General features: G+C 35.7%; 1 protein-coding gene across 2 annotated transcripts; it reads left to right on the top strand.

Annotated features, from left to right (window-relative positions):
- Positions 1-888: 888 nt before the first annotated feature.
- On the top strand, positions 889-22,344 carry LOC127832109 (carotenoid-cleaving dioxygenase, mitochondrial-like). Of its 2 annotated transcripts, none has more exons than XM_052357340.1 (13): positions 889-1,050; positions 7,395-7,516; positions 8,271-8,406; positions 10,176-10,317; positions 10,629-10,767; positions 12,307-12,518; positions 13,207-13,318; positions 14,129-14,193; positions 14,635-14,715; positions 14,937-15,030; positions 17,040-17,140; positions 18,420-18,531; positions 21,400-22,344. In XM_052357340.1, exons 2-13 carry the CDS (start codon positions 7,444-7,446, stop codon positions 21,573-21,575), a joined length of 1,443 nt encoding a protein of 480 aa, XP_052213300.1. In that variant the 5' UTR covers positions 889-1,050; positions 7,395-7,443; the 3' UTR covers positions 21,576-22,344. The 2 variants fall into 2 exon arrangements, with proteins under 2 accessions (XP_052213300.1, XP_052213299.1); XM_052357339.1 differs by having other exon boundaries at positions 14,635-14,727.
- The last annotated feature ends 356 nt before the right edge of the window (positions 22,345-22,700 follow it).

Here is a 22,700-nt window from a genome sequence, read left to right as displayed (position 1 = left end):
GGGCAGGTAGATAGGAAGGATTTTTTGTGTGGAAAACCAGCAGTGTTGTCAGTGTAAAATATTTGTAAAGCTTCTTCAATTTCAGTTTTACATTTTATGACCTGCAACATATTCTATGCTACTTTATTTTACTATGGTAAGTCATTAAAGTGTTATTTATTTTTCAACTATGTAATGTGTTAATCTCATAAAATGAATTACTACCCCATTTAAAGATGACACCTAATCTAAATTCATTAATACAATAGTTATAATTGTTTTATTGTAACATACTATTCCACTAAAAAATGACCATCATAGAACATCAATGCTGTGCGTTTACTAAAATTTTCATTGATCTCAATTATTTAAAGAAAAAAATCTATCAGGCACTTATAAAAAAATATATAATTAGGGTGTAAAATTTAACAAACTGAACAAGTCAATTTGAACTTCTCTTGCAATTCAAATGGAGCCACTTGAAATACCAAATTGTTCCCATACTAGTCGGCAATATAGCTATGACATTGTGTCTATTCATAACATGCATCAGATACACCTTCTGAAACTTTTTAAGCGGTTTTGAAAACGCTATTTCATTGCAAACTTTCGTCAATAAAGGATACATGTTGTTATACAACCGAAAGTGAAAGTACAGTTTAAAAAAAATGAATAAAGAGCGAAACTGTTGAAAACTTACGAAAATTTTAATTGATACTTACATAAGACCGTAAGACTGAACAAAATTATACTTAAATTTTAAATCATAACATGAAAGTTTACTTATAAAGCAAATTCTTCATTCATCCGCGGACTTCTTTGTGTCGTAGTCATAAATGCCTCCAAATGGAGGTGCGTGATGCGTCTAAGTATAGAGGTGATAATAACGTAGTGACGTCACCATCTATGTATAGAATGTGTACAATGTAACATTCGGGTTTGTGCATTAGTTAAGACTGGTCTTTACAAAAACAAACAGGTGTTATAGCATCTATCTTCTACAAATGGAGTTACGGTTTGTTCGTGAAAAGAACGCACTTGAGATCAGTTGGATTAAAGGAAAAATCAATGGTAAGTAGATTTATATCGAATTCGCAAGCATTAACAAATCACACCGTGCAATCGACTAACGCATCATCTGTGATTCATCCATCGACTGCGGTACTGTATACATGTCGGGTAAAAGCGGAGTGTAAGTATTTCCCAATTCTTTCAGATTTGCGTATGTTCTTTGAGAGCCTAAGAAAGAATTACTTTGTGAACGTAATCCTTACCTTCCTTCTGCTTACTTTTAAAGAAATCCGTTAGAATGTTGTCAAAAATCAAACAAAATTCACCACTCTCTCTGTCAAATTGTAATTACACAGGATTTAGACCAAAGATATATATATGAACAGCATTTTATTGAAATATTTAATCATTTCTCTTCGGTTATTCCAAATTACAGCATCCCACATTAACACACAACATTTTTATCAACATTTAAATTCGAGATGGGTTGGAAAAACGGCTTAAGACAACGGCCGTGGTTACTTATTAGATGGTCATGACATCGGCTGCGAAAATAAAACTATGCTCAAGCCATCGGCTGAGGCATGATTTTCATGCCACTAATGAAAATTGGCATGATGAGATGTGGACGTTACTCATTGACCATATTCGATAGAACTATCAGATATTTTGATCACAAAAACAGTTTTAAGATTTTCGTTCGTATTTTGAAATAAAATGGGATGGGTGAGTAAATTTCTTTTTAAATAATTCATACTTTGACATTATTGAAACAAGTCATTTACACGCAATATGTCTCCACATCATGTAGAGTACACTTGACTCTCGCTATGCCGAATACGTATACAGATTGGGTAAAAGTAATTGTGTGTAATGCTTAATCGTTATAACGACTGGTATTCTCACCTTGTTGCCGGTGAAAAAACATACTTATTACTTATATTTCCTACCCAATGGAACACGAAGCGACACACGATATTTTACGAAATACACAAAGCGACGCGCGCTAATGTAATACGAAATATCGCCCTTGTGTAGGACACACACTATTGTAATATTTTAAAATGCGATATATCGTGGTAAATATCGCGTGTCGCTCCGTGTATCGCGCAAAATATCGTGTGTCGCTTCGTATGTCGAGCAAAATATCGTGATACGTTTTGAGTATCGCGAAAAATATCGTGTGACGTTTTGAGTCACGTAACATGTCGTTTTTTTGACCGCGATACACGATATTTTGCTAGGTATTCAAAGCGACACACACTATTTTGCGCGACACACGAAGCAACACACTATATATTGCCGTATAATCAAAGGGACACACAATATTTTGCGAAATACACGAAGCGACGCGCGAGAATGTACCACGAAATATCGCCCTTGTGTAGGCAGCCCAAAAGGCGATATATCGTGGTAAATATCGCGTGTCGCTTCGTGAATCGCGCAAAATACCATGTGTCGCTTCGTGTGCCGAGCAAAATATCGCATATCGCTTTGTGTGTCGCGCAAAATTTATTGTGTCGCTTTGAGTATCGCGCATTATATCGTGAGTCGCTTCGTGTGTCGCGCAAAATATCGTGTATCGCTTCATGTGTCGCCCTTGATGAAAGAACGGCTAGATTATAGATGGAACTATCCGGATTCCGTATCTGCGTGATAATTAAACGTTCAACTTGTTAATTTATCTGAACGTGTGAGTTCTATACAGTTTCAACTATTTTCAGTCGTACAGCGACAAATCACATAGGAATTGTCCATGGTCTTTAAATTCCAAATAGTATAATCTTGAAAGAAAGCCTCAGCCGATATAGAAAGTTAGCTCGTTATTATAGTGTTGCCATAATTATCGCTATTTTAACAAAAGGATAGAAGGAAATCATATACCGGTAGTACAACGCATGCCAAACACATTTCATTGTGTACACACCGGTCTTACTGACTTGTGTACTAACGCGAAAGGAATTGTGGGTAGCGCTTCTTTTACGAGTGAAAAGTGAAAGCGAAAGTAAGTCAGGTAATCGTGCTTCTTATAATCGCTATCAGTCTTAATAGAGATTCACAATCACATTTATGATTTAAACATAATCAAATGACATTTCTTTAAACAACATTCCGTTTTTAACACACAATAAACTAGAAATGGCGCGGTAGAGGCCGACGCGTATCCCTTCGCCGCATGTTTGAACCAGGGGCTCCCCAGGGTTGGTAATGGGGCCATGCATAGTTGAGATTGACCGTATTGTCATCAGAGAAGTTCAGTATCAATTAGAAGTGAATCGGTGGAGAAATGAAGAAGTTATAGTAAAAGGCAATTTTTGGTAGGTGTGGTCTATGTGGGCGGGGCGCCCCAGGGTTGTCAATGGGGCCATTCATAGTTGAGGTTGACCGTATTGTGAAAAGAGAAGTTCAGTATCAATTAGAAGTGAATCGGTGTAGAAATGAAGAAATAATAGTAAAAGGCAATTTTGGGTGGGTGTGGTCTATGTGGGCGGAGCGCCCCAGGATAAGAGAGGTTCAGTATCAATTGGAAGTAAATCAGTGTAGAAATCAAGAACTTAATGTAAAATAACCTTTAGAAATTAGTGAAAATCTCTGACCCGGCCCATTCCCAACCCCAATAACTTTTGACCCAGGGGTCAGATCAAAATTCCAAATAGTGCAGGGTCGCACATACATGTATGCTCATAGCTACCATGTGTGTACGTTACAATGTTCTAGTGCTAATAGTGTAGGAGGAGATAGTGGCCATGACGGACGGACAGACAGACAGACGTCGGAGATAACCACAAAAACGATTTTTCTTTCATTATTAACATTTTCATTCCTACGCAGAACTACTTTGGCGGAATAATAATTCCCCAAACCAGAGGAATGTGATGCGTCTTAGTATAGAGGTGACAATAACGTAGTTACGTAACCATCTATGTATAGATTGTACACATTTGACAATCTCCTTCAAAATACAGTGGAATCTCGAAATGTCGAAGTTCATTAACCATACAAATTATTTCGATATAAAAGATATTCCAGTAACCCGATTTATAAGACGTACACTTCTGACTATTTGTAACTAGATACAGGTGACAAACGATGCTGAAAGCTCTCCAGTAGGGAATTCCAACATTACTGTCAACCTTCATGTAACTGTCATTAAGTTTGTAAATTCATTTATGCGTTTCAATTAAGAAAAACCTTGTATCTCAAATTTTAGAAGGGAATAAACATTTATGTTCGAAGTTTCCATTACTTCGATATTACCGATTTCGGCATAGCGAGAGTCAAGTTTACTCTACATGATGTGGAGACATATTGCGTGTAAATGACTTGTTTCAATAATGTCAAAGTATGAATTATTTAAAACGAAAGCCACACACCCATCCCATTTTATTTCAAAATACAAATGAAACTCTTTAAACTGTTTTTGTGATCAACATATCTTATAGTTCTATCGAATATGGTCAATGAGTAACGTCCACATCTCGTCATGCTAAGTTGCATTGCCTCAGCCGATGGCTTGAGCATAATTTTATTTTCGCAGCCGATGTCATGACCATCTAATAAGGTTGTCTTGAGCCGTTTTTCAAACCCAACTCGAATTTAAACGTTGATAAAAATGTTGTGTGTTCATGTAGGATGCTGTAATCTGGAATAACCGAAGAGAAATGATTAAATATTTCAATAAAATGTTGTTCATATTTATCCTTGGTCTAAATCCGGTGTAATTAGAGTTTGACAGAGAGAGTGGTGAATTTTGTTTGATTTTTGACCACATTCTAACGGATTTCTTAAAAAGTAAGCAGCTAGGAAGGTAAGGATTACGTTCACAAAGTCATTCTTACTTAGGCTCTCAAAGAACACACGCAAATGAGTCATTATGGAATATTTAACCTTGGCAAAGTGTTCATTGATGCTATGATGCTATGATAATGGATGTAATGGACGCGTATTAAATTTACTTCTGATACTTAATGAGGTTTACGAAATGGAACAAAATGACATTCAATAAACACAGACAATATGAGCACAAACAGTTGTTATAGCCGCTCAGAAAACCAGAAAACAAACTCATATTGGGTTAAAAAATCAAATATTTCCCCCCAAATTTAACAGGAGTATATATGCGCATGAACCAAATGCAAATTATATACATAGTAACATGTACAGTTGTGCTGTCGCCCACTTTTTAACTTTTATTTTAGAGGTTGAAAATGTGTTCATTTTTAGCATTATTGCCAATATACATCAAAATAACCCATACGACACGTAGTTTCAAAGGCTTGGCAACCATTTAAGTGATGTGCGACCTTCTTTCACAAGGGTCATCGGTGGATTATGGCTTGTGTACCGGAGTGAGATACTATAAAACGTAAATATATAATATTGGTGTAAATGGATATTTAATTGCACTTACAATTAAGTTCCCAAGTGTGTACTGAGCACGAGGCAGACTGACGAGTCTTTCTCGCCTTTATGGTACCACCTTAGCAATTCTTTGAACAAAAGTGTGATGCAAGGATAGCAACTGCATGTGTTTAATGTCGACATGCGTAAAGTTTATTGTATCCTTTCGTTAACGAAATAGCATGCATTATAAACATGAACAACTGATTGAAACAACTCTAATTAATGTCATTATAGAATAAAGTCACGGCTCAAAAATCTTAGTTCGCTTTTCAGCTTACCATACTTTAGAATTGAAATATGACATTTTGATATTCTGTTCTTTCTTTGAATATTTACTAAATCAATAGTATTCTGCATTAAAAGCCACAGTGTAAGAAGACAGTTACCGATTAATTCAGAATTTTCAGGTTTCCCAAATTGTCAAATCCGTAATATTTTAACGCTCAAATTCAACGAAAATTTCGTATAGTATTTCGTAAAATAAACAATCAGTGTTCCTTATAGCAATAGCCACAATTTCAACATTTAGATGTGGTATGGTTACATAGATTTTTGTAGATACAAAATGCTAGTTTTTATTTATTTGTGACCACAATTAGTTACATTTTAATTTCCCGCGAATATATCTATTCATACGACACACGAGCACCATGTTAGTGTTCATGTGCCGTATGAATAGATATCGTTGCGGGAAATTAAAATGGAAAAACAACGAGCATTTTGTATCTACAAACATCTATTTTACCAAACCACATCTGGCGTTGAAATTTCGGCAATTGCCATAAGGAACAATTATTTTTGATTGGTTAGCTTTATTTTTCGAAATATTGTACGAAATGTTCGTTGATTTTGAGTAGTAGTGTTACTTTAAAGGGGCCTTTTCACAGATTTTGGCATTTTTTTTAACTTATTCATTAAATGCTTTATATTGATAAATGTAAACATTGGATCATAAAAGCTCCAGTAAAAAATCAAGAAAATAAATAAAAAAAGTTAAAGAACATTGCCCGGAGCAGGTTTCGAACCAGTGACCCCTGCAGTCCTGCCAGAGTCCTGAAGTAAAAACGCTTTAGCCTACTGAGCTATTCCGCCGTGTACACATTCTTCACGTATTTTATACATTATACAAGCAATCTTCGTAGTTTCACAAAATTTAACGACAAAAACAGAACTCTCCAAATTATTCAATCGTTTCGCGTTGCAACGCTTTATAATTTTTAGGTTTTAAAATCGTCAAAAGATGCATATAATGGCTATATTAGAGCATGGTTAATGTTCAGTATTACTGTTTCCTCACAAATATCATAACTAAAACGAAAACTTACGAATCTGAAACAACTTTTTTCAATTTTGTCAATTTACCAAAGCGTGAAAAGATCCCTTTAATACCTGTTTCAAAAAAGTTCACGCTAAATAATATAAAAATTGCTAAATAATGAAGAAGTTTGTATGTCTTTATACATTAATGCATTTTATAATCATTAAATATAGAAAATTAGGTGTAACAAGTGCAAGAACGAAAACGTACAAACACAAGTGGTTGGTATGTGCATATATGGCATCATCGTATATTGTTGTATATGCACCTTTGCTTCCGTGTTGCCATAAATTCTGAAAAGAAAATAAGGTACTTGAATATTTCTTTGTAGATAGATAATATGTTTTAGTGAAAACTTGAAGGTTTTGCAGGTGTCGTAAGTTACAACTAGGCAATCAATTAAAAGTTTTACACTAAACACTAGGTATTTTTCATATATTTACCGTATTTTTACGACTGGTAATGCTTATCCGAAGCTAACAAAAAAATGCTGCAAGCATAGAAACACCGTTGGAGAGAAAATAAACTAACAGGAAATTATTAACAAGTGTTTTTGATCGTGAGAATAATTGATTTAAAGTAACTATATCTTCTTTTTGCAAGGTCGTGTATACAATATTTATTAAATGTGTGTGTACCGGCTGCTTAAACTTAACTCGTTATTTTATTGACATCGGTGTAGGTACCATTCCGCCGTATGTGCATGGGAATCTGTACAGAAATGGAGGGGGATGTATGAGGTAGTGAACTACACCTACAATCATCTGTTTGACGGACTTGCTATGATCCAGCACTTCAGAATCGGTAGGTAGTTTGAGCATCGATCTGGGAAAACTGGTATTAATGCATGTTCGAAAAATGTCGTACTGGATTAACCTGTGCAGTCCGCCAAGGCTTATCAAGGAAGAAAAAGACTTCAATTTATCGAAAACTTGCATAAACGCGGAAAGTGTCATCCCTGATTTTCATTTGCGGACTGCACAGGCTATCAAGGATGACACTTTACTCACATGCATTTAGCCCAGTTTTCCGAATCCGAATCTTATTCGTCGGACTGGCTATGATTCAGCACTTCAGAAACGGATGTTAGCATAGCGTTATTAATAACTACTTTAGAAGTGGTGTAATTAAGTTGTTCTACAACATTATTCTTAGTGGTCACTATCTAAACACTGATTTGTTTGTGGTAGGCAGAAAATATAACCGATTTTAACTTATTTAGTGATTATATATTCAACATTCACTCATTTAAGTTATAAATAATTGGTTAGTAATCCTGATATGAAACATTCATAACTTTTCTATAAACATTGGATAGTCTTAATAAGAATTGTTTGTTTAACATAAGCGGTTATTTTAAATGCAACGTAGACTTCTCGTTAAATGCGGTTAATCCAGTCGTGCCGTTCTTTATATTTACCACAAATTATTTGTTTCAAGCAATCCATTTGTTTTATAAAATATACCACATTTATCAAGTCAAGTCTAGATAAAATACATTATCTGCACATATGTAGATACATGTGTTAATAAATTACCTGCCTATAATTTTATCAAGCTCCACATGAAGTAAAATATCAGCGAAAATATCTTCAAAGCGACACCTATCAAAAGGTATCAACTGCAAAGGCACCAGTCGTTGGCGAATTTGGCACAGCAGCTATTCCAGACCCTTGCAAAAACATATTCAAGAGGTATGCACTGTGGAAAGGGTGTTTATTGCATGTGCGTGAAGTGTCGTCTCAGATAAGCTTGTTTATTCCGACTTTTGGCATAAAAGAAGTCTCTTCTTAGCGAAAACTCAGTTCAGGCTATAAGTGTCGTCCCTGAAAGGCCTGCGCGAACTGCACAAAGTAACCTAGGACGACACTTTATGCTCATGCATTTAAGTCCGTTTTCCCAGAACGCGACTGATATTCAAGTAGCGTCACTTCACAATGCTTGATCTTATTTACAAATACTTCTTAGCTGCTTGTTTCCCTTGTTATGAATGCGTTAAATCTGCAGTTCTTAGTGTATTTCAGCCGATAACAAGCAAACGAATTTATTGCTGATCCGTGTCAATTATGAAAGTGTTTTTTTCGTTTGACAGAACTTGCTGTTTTTACTATATTAATTTATTGTTCACATTTTTTGTCAACACGCATTATGTAAAATGAAAGATTATTTGTATCAATATGAATAAATGGCCTTTATCGACTTGAATGTGGATTAACAAATGTATTTAATAACATGTTTGTCATTGTTTTCTTACTTAGTATATTTTTATCTAGACTTTAAAGGGACGTTCAAGAAACCATACATTAGAGTAAACGTGCAATAAAATATCGAGATAAACACATTCCCGTGTGTTGTTAAGATATCGAATACTAGTAAAGATACTTTGAGTTATAAATTCACATTTCGAACAATTGCGCGTGTGTTTCTGGTGGATATGCTCATGTGAGCAGCCTCGCCAGGATGTGTCAGTACCTAAAGCTCCAGTTTGTCAACAGCATCATAATTAAATATGATAATTATAGGTCAATTTCTCCAGTGGTTTTTTTCTACCTATGATGTTCTCTTAAAATCTGTCTTCTTTCAAGCTTGACATATATATATATTTTGTCTTCATGTGTCTTGTTTTGTATACGTTTTAATGCTCCCGAAGGTGGGCATATAGTGATTGCATTTCCGTCTGTCTGTCTGTCTGTCTGTCTGTCTGTCTGTCTGTCTGTCTGTCTGTCTGTCTGTCTGTCTGTCTGTCTGTCTGTCTGTCTGTCTGTCTGTCTGTCTGTCTGTCTGTCTGTCTGTCTGTCCGTCTGTCCATCTGTCCGACTGTCCGTCTGTCTGTCTGTCCGACTGTCCGTCACATTTTTGCGTTTAGGTTTCAAAAAATGCTTATAGCTTCTATGTCGCGTCAAATGTAGCCTTCATATTTGGTATGCATGTGTATATGAACAAGGCCTTTCCATACGCACACAAATTTTGACCCCTTTGACATTGACCTTGAACTAAGGTTTCGAAATCTGCGTTAAGTTTTCGAAAAACCGTTTTTTCGGGGCATATGTCTTCCTATAGAGAAAGATCTTGTTCTCTATAAATGTTCTTTTCGCAGCAAATTTATCTCTTTGCTATTCGACCTGATGTCCTTCAATGCAGTTTTAAAATGTGATTTTTTTTTACCATACATAGATACATCTCACGTTAACAGTTCTTACATAAAATCCATCTTTAAACGTTGGTATGTCTGCGGAAAATTGCTTTATGCAATGGCTTCAAGTGTCGTCCCATGTTAGACTGTACAATCCCCATATTATGCTAATCTGGGACGGCACTTTCCGCCAAAGCTGGAATTTAATATAGAATTAACTTCCATTAAACACAAAATTCCATTACTGCCGACTGCTCGCACAATGCTACACGCATATGAATAAGCCACGTTTTCGAAGAGCGCGACTCAAATCTACGTTTGCTTCTACAGGTTCCTCACGTTCTTTTCGGCTAGAGATATGACAGACAACACGTCTGTGAACATCATACCTTTCAACGACAAGCTCTACGCCGCCACCGAAACCAAATATTGGAACCAGATTGATCCTGAAACACTGGATCGAAATGAAAAGGTACGCAAGGGGCATGGATGAATCACTATGTTCAATTGAGCCTTGTTTTGGAAAAAAAATGAGCTTGCTGATTCATTTGCGTGAAGTGTCAAAAATACATATGTTCAGTCAGGCTAAGCAGTGTCTTATTATTCCGTCTAATATTTATTTTTGCTGAAAAGAGACTTCCTTTTAATAAAAAAATACAATAAAAGAGATCGTGTCGCCCGTGATTATGCTCAGGCAACAACACATGCTAATTAAGCACGATCTAGTATTCGCATGCATCAAATCCCGTTTTCCCAGAGCGAGACTAATAGTTATTGTTGCAGCTTGACCTAAAAGAGCTGACGACTGTTGACATGGCAACCGCGCATGCGCACATCGACACAGATGGCACTGTGTATAACGTCGGTCACGTGTTTACGAAAGGGTTGCCAACTGTAGTGACACGCATGCCCAGACAAACAGGTTGGTTGCTTTCATATGTTTGTACTTCATTCAAAGAATGTACTTTTTCCCGCTTAAGGCAAAGGGATATAGAATTGGTTTATCCGTCCGTCCGTCCGTCCCTCAGTCTGTCATACCCGCAGTCTGTCCGTCCGTCTGTCACAAAACTTGTCATGGCCATATCTCAGAAACTATATCAGATATCAACATGACACTTTATTAGTATAGAGATATAAATGAGGAGAAGTGCCATGGATATTAACCATGACCCCACACTTTATTATATAAGAGTTATTGCCCTTTGTTTTTTAGATGATGTTACTTGTAAGGGCTATATCTCAGATACCATGCGAGACTTCAACATGAAACTTCATGGGTGTATTGATATCAATTAGAAGACGTGCCATGCATAAGAACCAAAACCCTTCACTGTATAAGATTCGAGTTATTGCCCTTTGTTGTTTTAAAGTTGTTTTACTTGTGTAACGGGGCTATAAATCATGTACGCTACAAGGTTTCAAAAAGAAACTACATGGGTGTATAGATATCAATAAGGTGAACTGCAATGCATAAGAATGATTACCCTACTCTGAAATATGTGTTTAAGATTATACCAAATACAAAGGGTTTGCAACCATCCACAAACGAGCTTTCTTTGGCGGGGGATATCAAATCAACGAATTTGCTTGTGTCCTATTGTTTTTTACTAGGGATGGGACCGAATATTCGAATACTCGAAAATCGGCCGAATATTCGAATCCAAAATTCATATTCGAATATTCTATTTTTATGCAAATGCACTTCCAAAAATGTACTTGTACAAAGTCGCAGTTTTGGTTTCCATTATACGTCATTGCTTTGATAACAGCTGCCATCAATGAACGAGGTGATAACTGGCAAACGGGAGCGTATAAGGAGAGGGACCAATCAATTTTCTCTCAATTCAGTGTAATGCAATATGTACACATTATTTTCTGACAATCAGTCAAATATGAAAGTCAATTTATGTGAAACATTAACGTTTATTGATAAACATTTAACCATCTGTGTTTTTACAGGTTTTTTAACCTCAGCGGTCAATTGTATAAACAGTGGTTAATATAAGCTGTAGTTACTTGATTAGCGCAGTTATTTACATGGATATGTTACCACAATATAGTTGTTTTTGTATAAAAGAATAGTATACTAATCAATGATCTTAAACAAATATATATTACTCTATCCAACTTTTCAAAGCTGCACATAAGATACGATTTATAGTGGCATTTGTGGCAATCAGGAATAGTAATCTGCTCCGGACGGTCATAGGTTCGGACATTTTAATATAAGGGTTAAAAATCGAATATTCGAATATATTCGAATAATGACAAACGAATATTCGAATATCATTTCCAGTATTCGTTTCCGTCCCTATTTTTTACCGTTATTTACATTATTTATTTACTTATATTCATTTATTTATATTTACATTGTTTATAATTCATGCCGTTATGTGTAGTTTTCAAAATGCTAAATCACTTATAAAGTGACCATACACATAAACTAGATAATTCCACACAGATCTGCAAGTTGTTGGATCGAAGCTCGATGCGACAGAAAACGTCGTTGCGCTAGTACCTTCCTCCTTTTGGACCCACGTTCATTACTTCCACAGCTTCGGCATGACGAAAAATTACATCATCATCATTCAACAACCACTCCTCATGGACATAAAAAGGGCTGCGCTAGGATACTCGGCGACAGATGCCTTGAAATGGCACCCAGATATGAAGGTAAGGACAGGAAGGCTCTATCGGTCGTCGTTGGCTCAGGTGTGACAAAAAAGTAACCTTTGAGTGTATAACGGATCGTTTAAATCATTTGTAGGGCTAAAAGGCATCAGGTCATACTCAGGGGTACTTTTTATTAAATGTTCCGTACCGCTGATCTTTTTTAGTATACGTAAAAGTATTTTTTTTCTTGTCCTCCGACCTCATACAGAAGCTTTGAAGTGACGCCAAGCTATAAAGGTGCTGACAGGCTTTTTATGCCCCCGATAGGTTGGCTTATAGCAGTTGAACTGTCCTCCAGTCCGTCCGTCAGTCAGTCCGTCCGAAAACTTTAACATTGCCCATAACTTTTGCAATATTGATGATAGCAACTTGATATTTGGCATGCATGTGTATCTCATGAAACTGCACATTTTAAGTGGTGAAAGGTCAAGGTCATCACTCAAGGTCAAAGATCAAATAGGACTTCAAAGCGGCGCAGTAGGGGCATTGTGTTTCTGACAAACACATCTCTTGTTATTTGTTCATAATAATATTTGAAACAGCACAGACAGAGTCTTTGACGTGGCATTTAGAGATAAAGGTGATAGTCAGCTATCTGCATGTATATTTTTAATTCGCATTCATTCGTTAATTAAAGTATTGCGGTAACACAAACGGGATATTAAACGTATTTGCTTATCTCTTTTAGACGCGATTTCGCATGATACACAAACAGACTGGAGAGCAGCTAAACAAGCATATGGTCTACGAGGCTGACGGGTTCTTTACGTTCCATACTGCAAACGCGTATGAGGAAAACGGTACTTATAACAGCCTTTACAATGATGCCGTCATGTACTATTGTTAACCTCATGAACCTGAGTCCATAGCTAAAGATGACACATGTAGATTGAGATGAAAACTCACCAAATTGAGTTATTTAGTTCGTTACGATGAGGATAACTAGAATTGTTTGCCATTTGTTTCTTTTTCTGATTATGACTGTATACTAATTAAATGTGTTAAGGACAATTGAGTGACGGATTGTGGTGTGAAAACAATACTTTTATATGATTATGTGTAAGTCCGTGTGCATGTTCTTATAAAACAATTACATAAAAAATCGTATCCATCTTATTTAACAACATAATAAAAAGTTGTCATGAAAAGCACACATATGACAGCGTCACTCGTGAAAATATCGATGAACAGTGGTGAAACAAAACATTCTCTTTCACCGAACTCATCTTCTATATAAGTGTTTTCTTTGCGTACTTCTCATATAGAACCTTTGAGTTTCTGGTAGTTAAGAAATATATAAGTAATTCAAATATATTATCCTCCACATTACTAGTATCACCTTTAAATACATGTTTTTATGCCAAGGTCACCGTTGCATAGTCGATATGGTGTCCGCCTAGCGACCATGAGGTTACGGGTTTGTTCCAAATTGTTAGAACGATCTTTAGATCTCCCCAAAAGACACCAAGTGCTGGTCCTACCCAGGAAACGAACTCGAGAGCGTATTAACAATCCACAGGCTTTCGATGAAATCGAGCTTGAATGTATGCGTTTACAATTGAACTGAAACTAAACATTTGAGTGTTTCTAACGCTTTTTATTCCCTGTAGATAACATTGTGATGGATTTGGTGTGGCACAAAGACGCCGGGATTATCGATGCGTTTTATCTAAAGGTACTTTTTCTTGGTAGTTTATTATGATTATATAAGAGACTAAAGTAATCTCTTTTTTTTTATTTTAAGTTGCCTTAAAAAATATAAGAGCATGCAAATATTTCAGGTGTGTTTGTGTTATGACTTTGGTACAGTGTAGATTACCTCTTGTGGTCAACTACAAATACTTCATTTCAAAGTTGCTCAAAACAATACAACTTATAAGATATTAGTACTCTGTATTTGAATGAAATTCTTTATGAAATAAATGCAATAAGATGGCAACTTATTAATATTATTATGAACTTAGTAAACTAAATCAATTGTTCTAACCCTTTTTTGTCCAAATTTACGAAGACATTAGCTCATATGATTTTGTAAATAGTACTCATTATATGATCAAGAGACAACATAACGAATACAAATGTTGGAATTTATCAGTTTCTGATATTTTTGTTACAGAATCTTAGTTCGGAAAAAGTGGAAGAAACGTTTAAGAAGATCGATAATTCCGTACTGAAAAGATTCGTTTTTCCCGTCAATGTGAGCGAAAAGGTATTTTTACGGATACGTACAGTGTACACTGTGGTTATTTACCTACCATTAAACAATAATTTTGAGTTCGGGTTTGTAGCGATGTTACATACTACCATACTCTTAACTTGTAAAGATTGGTTATGAGTATAATATCACATTGTGCGCGTGTGATTATTTCATTATAGAGCACCGAAATAACTTCTTCGCGTTTTAATTGTTTTTCACAGGCCAAAAACGGCGATTCCTCTTCTTCTGCACCGTTTCACATATCCCTCAAAGACGGTAAAGTGTACTGCAAAGCGGAGACCATCTGCGACGTTGGTAAAGAAGTTGTTTGTCTATATTTAACTACACGTGTATACTGTACTTGCTTTCTCTGATGTCTTTGGATAAAACGTGTTTTTACTTAAATTGTAGTCAGTGTTTTTATTTCGAAGGGTATCGATTTTAATTCACGAGTTTTAAGAGGTATTACAGAGCTAGTGAATACATTAATTTTCCAAGAGAAAGAGTTTATTAGAAATCGAAAATAAACCTTAACCAACAAATTGTTGCTTTTTTGCTCCCACTGTTGTTTTAAGTTTGAAATAGGATAGTTTTGCGGAAAAAATGAAGTTTTTAAGCCTAAATTTTCAGTCCGGCACTCTTGACGATCCGGTTAATTTAGTTAACTTACTGTATAAGATTTAATTTGGGAATCTTGAAAAACGTTTTAACTTTTAACCAGGTTTTCCGAAGGAAAAAACTGGTTATTAGATTTGCGAATGTCGGCGGGCGGGCGGGCTGGCGGCGGAAGAAGCTTGTCCGGGCCATAACTTTGTCGTTAATTGTGAGACTTTAAAATCATTTGGCACATTTGTTCACCATCATTAGACGGTGTTTCGCGCGAAAGAATTACGTCGATATCTCCAAGGTCAAGGTCACACTTTGAGTTCAAAGGTCAAAAATGGCCATAAATGAGCTTGTCCGGGCCATAACTATGTCATTCATCGTGAGATTTTAAAATCATTTGGCACATTTGTTCACCATCATTGGACGGTGTGTCACACACAAGAATTACGTCAATATCCCAAACGTCAAGGTCGCCACGACTAAAAATATATTTATTTTGAAACAAAGGGGGCTGATTATAAACTTTCAGTTCAGTTTGAGTTGTCTCCCTTTATCAGACTTTTTTCAAATTGAAAACCTGGTTTTGTGACAATTTTGTCCCTTGTTTACTGTGTGAAAAAGCGAATTACCTATTTAAAAAGACTAAGTTAGTGTTGAATGCAGAGAAATATATTAAGCGAAGCTTAAATAAAGTAAATAACGAACCGAGTGGTAAAGGCGTTTGTGCGTATTAAATAAACTTATCTGCTTTCGGCAGTTACATCGTATGCAAATTAGCCCATTCATTCAGTTTTCTGTTGTTCATCCCATTTATTCCGCATTTTCCTGTTGTTTATTCCATCAATTGTGCATGTGTATGTTGTTTATCAATCCATTCAGCATGTTTCTCTTGTTTATCCTATCCATTCCGCAATGTTATGTCTTACAAGACAATAAACAAAATCAAATGACTTAATAAAACAACAGTAGACTTAATAAAACAAAAATTCGATCATATGAGTTGTTAAAAAAAAAACAAGGAGAAAGGTGAATTTATTCTTTTTTTGTTTTAAGAATCAAACATTTAGATTCACATATTTGCATGTACGTAGAGTATGCTGTTTACAAGTAGTGATACAAAAGTATTTAAACGCAGAAAAAGACTAAATAAAATATATGTTGCCCACACTAGAAAATATAAGAACGGGCGACTCAACGCATGTGCCTTTCGACTGGTCGGCTGGATTTTTGTTAAAAAGAAACTTCCTTTAAACTAAAACCTTCATAAAAGCTGAACATTTCTTCCCTGATTAGACTCTGCGATCTTCAACGGCTAATCCGGGACAACATTAAACGCTCATGCATTCAGCCATGTTTTCCAACAGCGCGGCTAATTTTTTATATTCCTTGGTGTTTGGCAACTTGTCTTTTATGTCTCAAGTGTATGTTGTATGTACACAATTATCTAAGCAGCGATAATGTTTTTATTTCGTGCGGGGCGCATAGGCTTAAGTCGGACAACACTTACGCACCTGTTTTAAGCCCTATTTTCCCAAGGGCAGCTCACATGTTCTGTCTTATCCCGCCACCATTTCTTAAAAAAGCTCAAATGTGTTTGACCAAACTTTTCTGAAGCTTAGTTTTTCATTTGAAATACAGTTTGTTTGCATTCCTAAGGATATATAGACTTTTTTTTAAATAATGATCTATGAAGTGTTACCGTGCACACATCATTACAGGATTAGAATTCCCCCAGTGGAACTACGCCGGATATAATGGCCGGAAGTACCGATACGTGTACGGGGTAGGACTGCACAAGGGCAACAGGATGACCACCAGTGTGAGTAAAGGGTCACTTACGCTAAAATCAATCGCAAACAATAGGGCCCCGTCTAATTAAATATTAGCCTCGTTATGTGAAAAGGGGGTTGAATGCATGTGTGTAAAGTGTCGTCCCCGATTAACCTGTTCAGTCCGCACAAGCTAATGAAACAGAAACTTTCCACATAAAGTGGATTTTCGTCAAGAACAAGTCTTTCTTTACACTAGAAAATACCAGAAAATGCGGATTTTTTTTTTTTGTCCCTGCACAGGCTAATCTGAGACGACACTTAACGCGTATGTATTAAACCCCGTTTTCTCAGAGTGAGGCTAAATTATTTAATGAACTATTTATGATAAGATTTAATGACCACCAGTGTGAAAACATGGGCCCGTATTCACCAAACAATTCTTAAACTTAAAAATACAGGATAGACTTTCATCCACGAAAATATTTTCAGCGTTTGAATATATAACGGCTACCACTGGTAATTGTATAAAAATGAAAATGTTCTGCACAAAGAATGATAAGGATAGGGGTGGTTAATGCAAAGTTCGAATCAAATTTGAAGAATTTCCTGAATACATGTATACAAATGTAAAGAATATATTAAGTCTAAATTGATTGGTTAATACGGACCAGGGTCACTTATGTTACAATCAGTCGCAAACAGGGCCCCGTCTTATCAAAGATCACGTGACAAATTTATCTTACGATTAACTATTTAGCTCTCATCAAAGACGCTTTTATTATATATATTATTACATATTAACTTTAAATAAAACAATACGTTAGACCATTATAAATAAAATGGACCAAACAGTTAGAACACCCCAGTATCTCCGCAAAACGATTGAATAGCACAAGCACTAAACACACACATTTACTCCAATATATATAGTGTGCACCTACGAATTGAAGTGTTCATATACGATTTTGGTGTCAGCATTATTTTTTCAATCATAAATGAAACATTCAGATGTAAACGAGTTAAGTTTTTTGAAATTCTTAACAACCTTTTTTGAAATTAATAACGGCCCAAATTTTTTTAATTCATAACGACCCAGATTTTGAATTCATATCGACCCTGTTTTTTTTTTAAATTCTCAACGACACAGTTTGTGAAATGCATAACGACCCAGTTTTTTAAATTCATACCGAACCAGTTTTTGGAAATTATAGCGATCCAGTTTTTATAATGCATATGGACCCAGTTTTGAAAATCATTGTTATCCAGTTATTGGAATTCACGACAACCTGTTTTTTTAATTCATAACAATCAAGTTTTTTTGTGAAGGTTGTGAAGATAAACGTGGACAGCAAGACCTACGAGGAGTGGAGCGAGGCAGGATGTTATGTGTCCGAGCCGGTGTTCATAGCCGACCCTAAGGGCACGGCTGAGGACCATGGTATGTTTTTTGTCCAAGGTCACAGAGGCTTATCAGGGACGACACTTTAACTGTATTTTTTTGCTGAAAAGAAGTCTTCTCTAAACGAAACTCCAGCTTATGCGGAAAGTGTCTTCCCTGAATAGCCAGTGCGGACTGCACAGGCGAATCTGGGATGACACTTTACGCTCATGCATTGAGTCCCGTTCCCAAGAGAGTGATTCTAATTTTTTGCTCGGCTGTTTTCGGTGAAAACCCGAGGTACATGTCTTGTCATTGCAAGCTCATCGTCCGCCGTCCGCGTCGTGCTAAAACCTTAACACAGGCTCTAAAATCAAAGTGCTTGCATGTCAACTTTGAAACTTTTTAGATGTACCTTAATGTTCTGCACGCCACACCCATTTTTTGGGTCATTAGGTCAAAGGCCAAGATCGCTCCTGACAAGCTTTTATTTATTCAAAACTGCACCGACAGCCGAGCGTTGGCACCCGCTATGCAGTGCTCTCGTTGATTAGACGTATCACGAACAGTGCTGGAGTTTTGAAAACCCTATTAATCGTACGGTACTAACAAATCTTGCCCATTTAAAATTGATAACAAAAACATACCATATCGAACGTTATTACTTGAAAGACACTACGATTCGTATGGAAAGTGAGTTGGTTCCTTTTGTCTAGTTTCGTATTCAAGCCGTGCATATTGAATATATACTTTTCAAGAAACATTATACATACACGTTTTAATTAAATCTAAACAAAAACACTGTAATACATTGACCTTGTTTGTTACGAAGTTCATGTCTCTCATGTGCGTTTCAAAATGATTTCTTGTCATAACAGAGCTGACATTCTTTACTTTAAATACTAACTCAATAAAACCTGAAACCTATAAATGTTTGTTTCAATTACGTGACATAAAAATGCAATCTAGTACATTTTAACATATTTGTTTTTTATTTAAACTCTATGTCCTTTTTGCGACTGCATAAGTAAAGAAAATCCAGTTGTTTATTATCCCCATCAAAGGCGTAGGGATATAGAATTGGAGTTATCTGTTCGTCAGTCCTTCCGTTCGTCCGTCGGTCACAAAACTTGCTAGGGCTATATCTCATAAACTATTTAAGATATCAACATGAAACTTCATAGGTCCAAAGATATCAATGAGGAAAAGTTCCATGTACATGAACCATAGCCATACACTTTCTTTTACAAGAGTTGTTGCCCATTGTTTTTTGTTTTTTAGGATGATGAAACTTTTCAGGTCTATTTCTTAGATAACATGCAAGGTTTCAGCATGAAAAAAATGCTATGCTAAGAACCAAAACCCTTCACTTTCTCAAATATGAATTATTGCCTTTTGTTGTTTTGGTATTATTGAACTTGTCAGAGCTTTATCTCAGATACGATACACATGAAACTTCATGGATGTGTAGAAATTAATGGGAAGAAGTGTCATGCATAAGAAACCAAACCTTGCACTTTCAAAGAGTTTATGCCCTTAGTTGTTTTTGTATGATGTAAATTTCCAAGGCTATATCTCAGATACTCTACCAGATTTTAACATGCACATTCATTTGTAGATACTAGATTGCAATTAGGAGAATTGAAAGTCATAAAATTCATTATCGGTACCCTACAGTCAAGTATGTATAACCTATGAACTATTTCCTTACACTTAATGATTAAACTGTAAATCAAGGTATTTGCACTGATCAATAAAGAAAGTTTATTTGGCTGGTAATATCATTTCGACGAATTGGCTTGTTCCATATTCAAATCGACTAAGGTACTGGCAATTTCGTACTTAAAAGTAAAAAGTAAATTGAAATAAACCAAAAAGTACTAAATATAAATGAAAATTATTGCATATGAAGGTTTGAAATTATAAATATTAATTGCGATACATTTGAATTTCACTTAGTTTTACTAAATAACAACCCAGTTCTTTATTCGGTTTGAATAGGAAATGTGAACTGTTTCCCTACTCTTAATTATAACCGATTAAGGAACTGGCAATTTTTTTACTTAAAAAAGTAAATTGAAATGAAACAAGGAGTACTACACAGCAATGAAAATCAACATATATATAGTTTGAATGATAAAAATATTTATTGCTATTTATTACGATTAAGTATTCTAAAATGATTTTTGCGGTTGAATAAGGGATATGAGCCCGTTTAGCTTATTCGTAGGGCTGATGACAATCGAAACCAGTTACACTTTTTAGGTCATTACGGCCCCTTAGAGAATACCAAGTGACAATATTGCGACAATTTTTATGTAGTATGTATTGTACTGGTTTGTAATAGAAATTCGTCTGATATTACTGACCGATTATGACAAGACTTTCTCTCTGTTTTGTGTTCCTGATGTTTTTTGTCCCCAACCGGTTTCGCTCTGTGTGTCTGTCTGTTTGTCCGTCTGTCTGTCACACTTTTCTGGGTCCTGGGATAACTTTAAAAGTTCATATTTTTCATGAAACTTGAAACATGGAAAGATGGCAATATGGACATCATGCACGTCATTTCATTTTGTTCCTACGTCAAAAATTATGGTTGCTATGGCAACAAATAAAAAAATTCTGACAATATTGGAGCCGGTAGGGGGCATATATTGCTTGGAAATAGTCTTGTTTAATTTTATTTTATTCACGTACATTTGAGTTCTTATACATATCTTGAAAGAGCGTTAACTTTCGTCCCAGATCTGAAACGACAGAATCCGCTTAAGCAAGATTTTCCTAAAAAAAATGCTGCGTTTTAAAAGCGTGAAGTGTCGTCCCTGATTAACGTGTGCGGCTTTTAACGGCTTGTCTGGGAAGACACTTTGCGCACATGCATAAAGACCGTTTTCCAGAACGCCTCATTTATTTTACACGCGCGCATTCCAGGTGTTCTATTGGTCGCAGTCAACAAGATCCACACGAAAGACTTGAGGAGTTGCTTCTTGTTAGTGCTGGACGCCACAAACATGACGTCACTGGCCAAGGTCGAGTTTGAAGGATTAGACAATTTTCCAAGAGATTTCCATGGGCTTTTTAAATCTGAAATTGGCAAAACCAAATAAATTATATGAGTGAGTAGTGAGTGTGAAAATCACGCGATTGTTTAATATAACGATTGGGGTTATAATGTTTACAAGGAATGGCATGCGTTTGCTCAACACTAATTTATACTGTTTTCCGTGTTATTCGTTAACGTTTGTGTTTTTGTTTTTCATATGATTTTGTCCTGTGTCTGATTGTATTGAAATTGATCATTTGCTTGAAGTGGTAATAAGAATGATTTAATGCTAACTTAACTGAAATTTCATTTTTTTTGTATTTGCTTCTGAATTCTAATTTCAAAGTCTAGTGAATGTGTTTCACATTAAACATCAGTGCAATAGCTGTACAAAAGTTGAAGTAAAGTATGCCTGTTGTCGAAATGTAATCATTGACTACGTTAACCAATTTTAATATATTTGTTTAAATAACACGTTTCTTCAAAATGCCACGTATCACTAGTTTAGAAAGTTCAATTCAGTGCGGATAGTGGTGTTGTTTAATATTGATTGTATGGTATCGTTGTTAATATCCGCCGATACCGGGCAAGTGACAACTTAGAGAATACTATGCAAGTGGCATTGTGTAAGAAGACGGTTGTGTCCAAACTTAAATTCTTGTTTCCCCACTGCGAACTACAAAAAACAATAATGGCTGTCATGTTAAACTTCCAAAGTGAGAACCCCTACGTCAAGCCCGATTCAGCAATTATATCCGCCGAAATTGTTTAGTTTAGTCTATAAACAACTCTTCTATTTACACGTAACTTAATGCAATAAAAAGTCAAACGTATTATGGCTCTTCTTCAACTCACCAAAAGTTTGTAATAACCATGTTTTATTTCGTCAAGTTTTGTTTGCTGCTTTGTTTGCCATGAAAAAAGCTTAACATTATAAAGCGTTACAAAGGAGTGAATACTTTTGAAAGTTCTGTTGGCATGATTATATTGTAATTCACTACGAGGATTGCGGACATTAAGTATAACATACACATCTCAAAGTATGAGCATTGATGGGCGAGTGGTTTATGTGCCAGACTTTTACTCCAATGGCTAGTGGTTCGAGCCCAGTTGAGGATTAGTTTAGTATAAAAAAAATCTCTTTACTGGAAATAATTAGTTCCAATCTTTATATTAATCAATCGTTAAA

Source organism: Dreissena polymorpha, chromosome 5, assembly GCF_020536995.1.
Source record: "Dreissena polymorpha isolate Duluth1 chromosome 5, UMN_Dpol_1.0, whole genome shotgun sequence".
In the NCBI taxonomy this organism is placed as follows: domain Eukaryota; kingdom Metazoa; phylum Mollusca; class Bivalvia; order Myida; family Dreissenidae; genus Dreissena; species Dreissena polymorpha.
The sequence above is the reverse complement of the archived record's forward strand: the minus strand, read 5'-3'. Positions and strand labels throughout refer to the sequence as shown.

Bases quoted from the DNA above. Each gene is read 5' to 3' on its own strand.
- LOC127832109 (XM_052357339.1), top strand. From the start codon at position 7,444: ATGTATGAGGTAGTGAACTACACCTACAATCATCTGTTTGACGGACTT. The intron at 10,318-10,628 runs GTACGCAAGGGG...TTATTGTTGCAG, and splicing joins CACTGGATCGAAATGAAAAG to CTTGACCTAAAAGAGCTGAC. The intron at 15,031-17,039 runs GTAAAGAAGTTG...ACATCATTACAG, and splicing joins GGAGACCATCTGCGACGTTG to GATTAGAATTCCCCCAGTGG.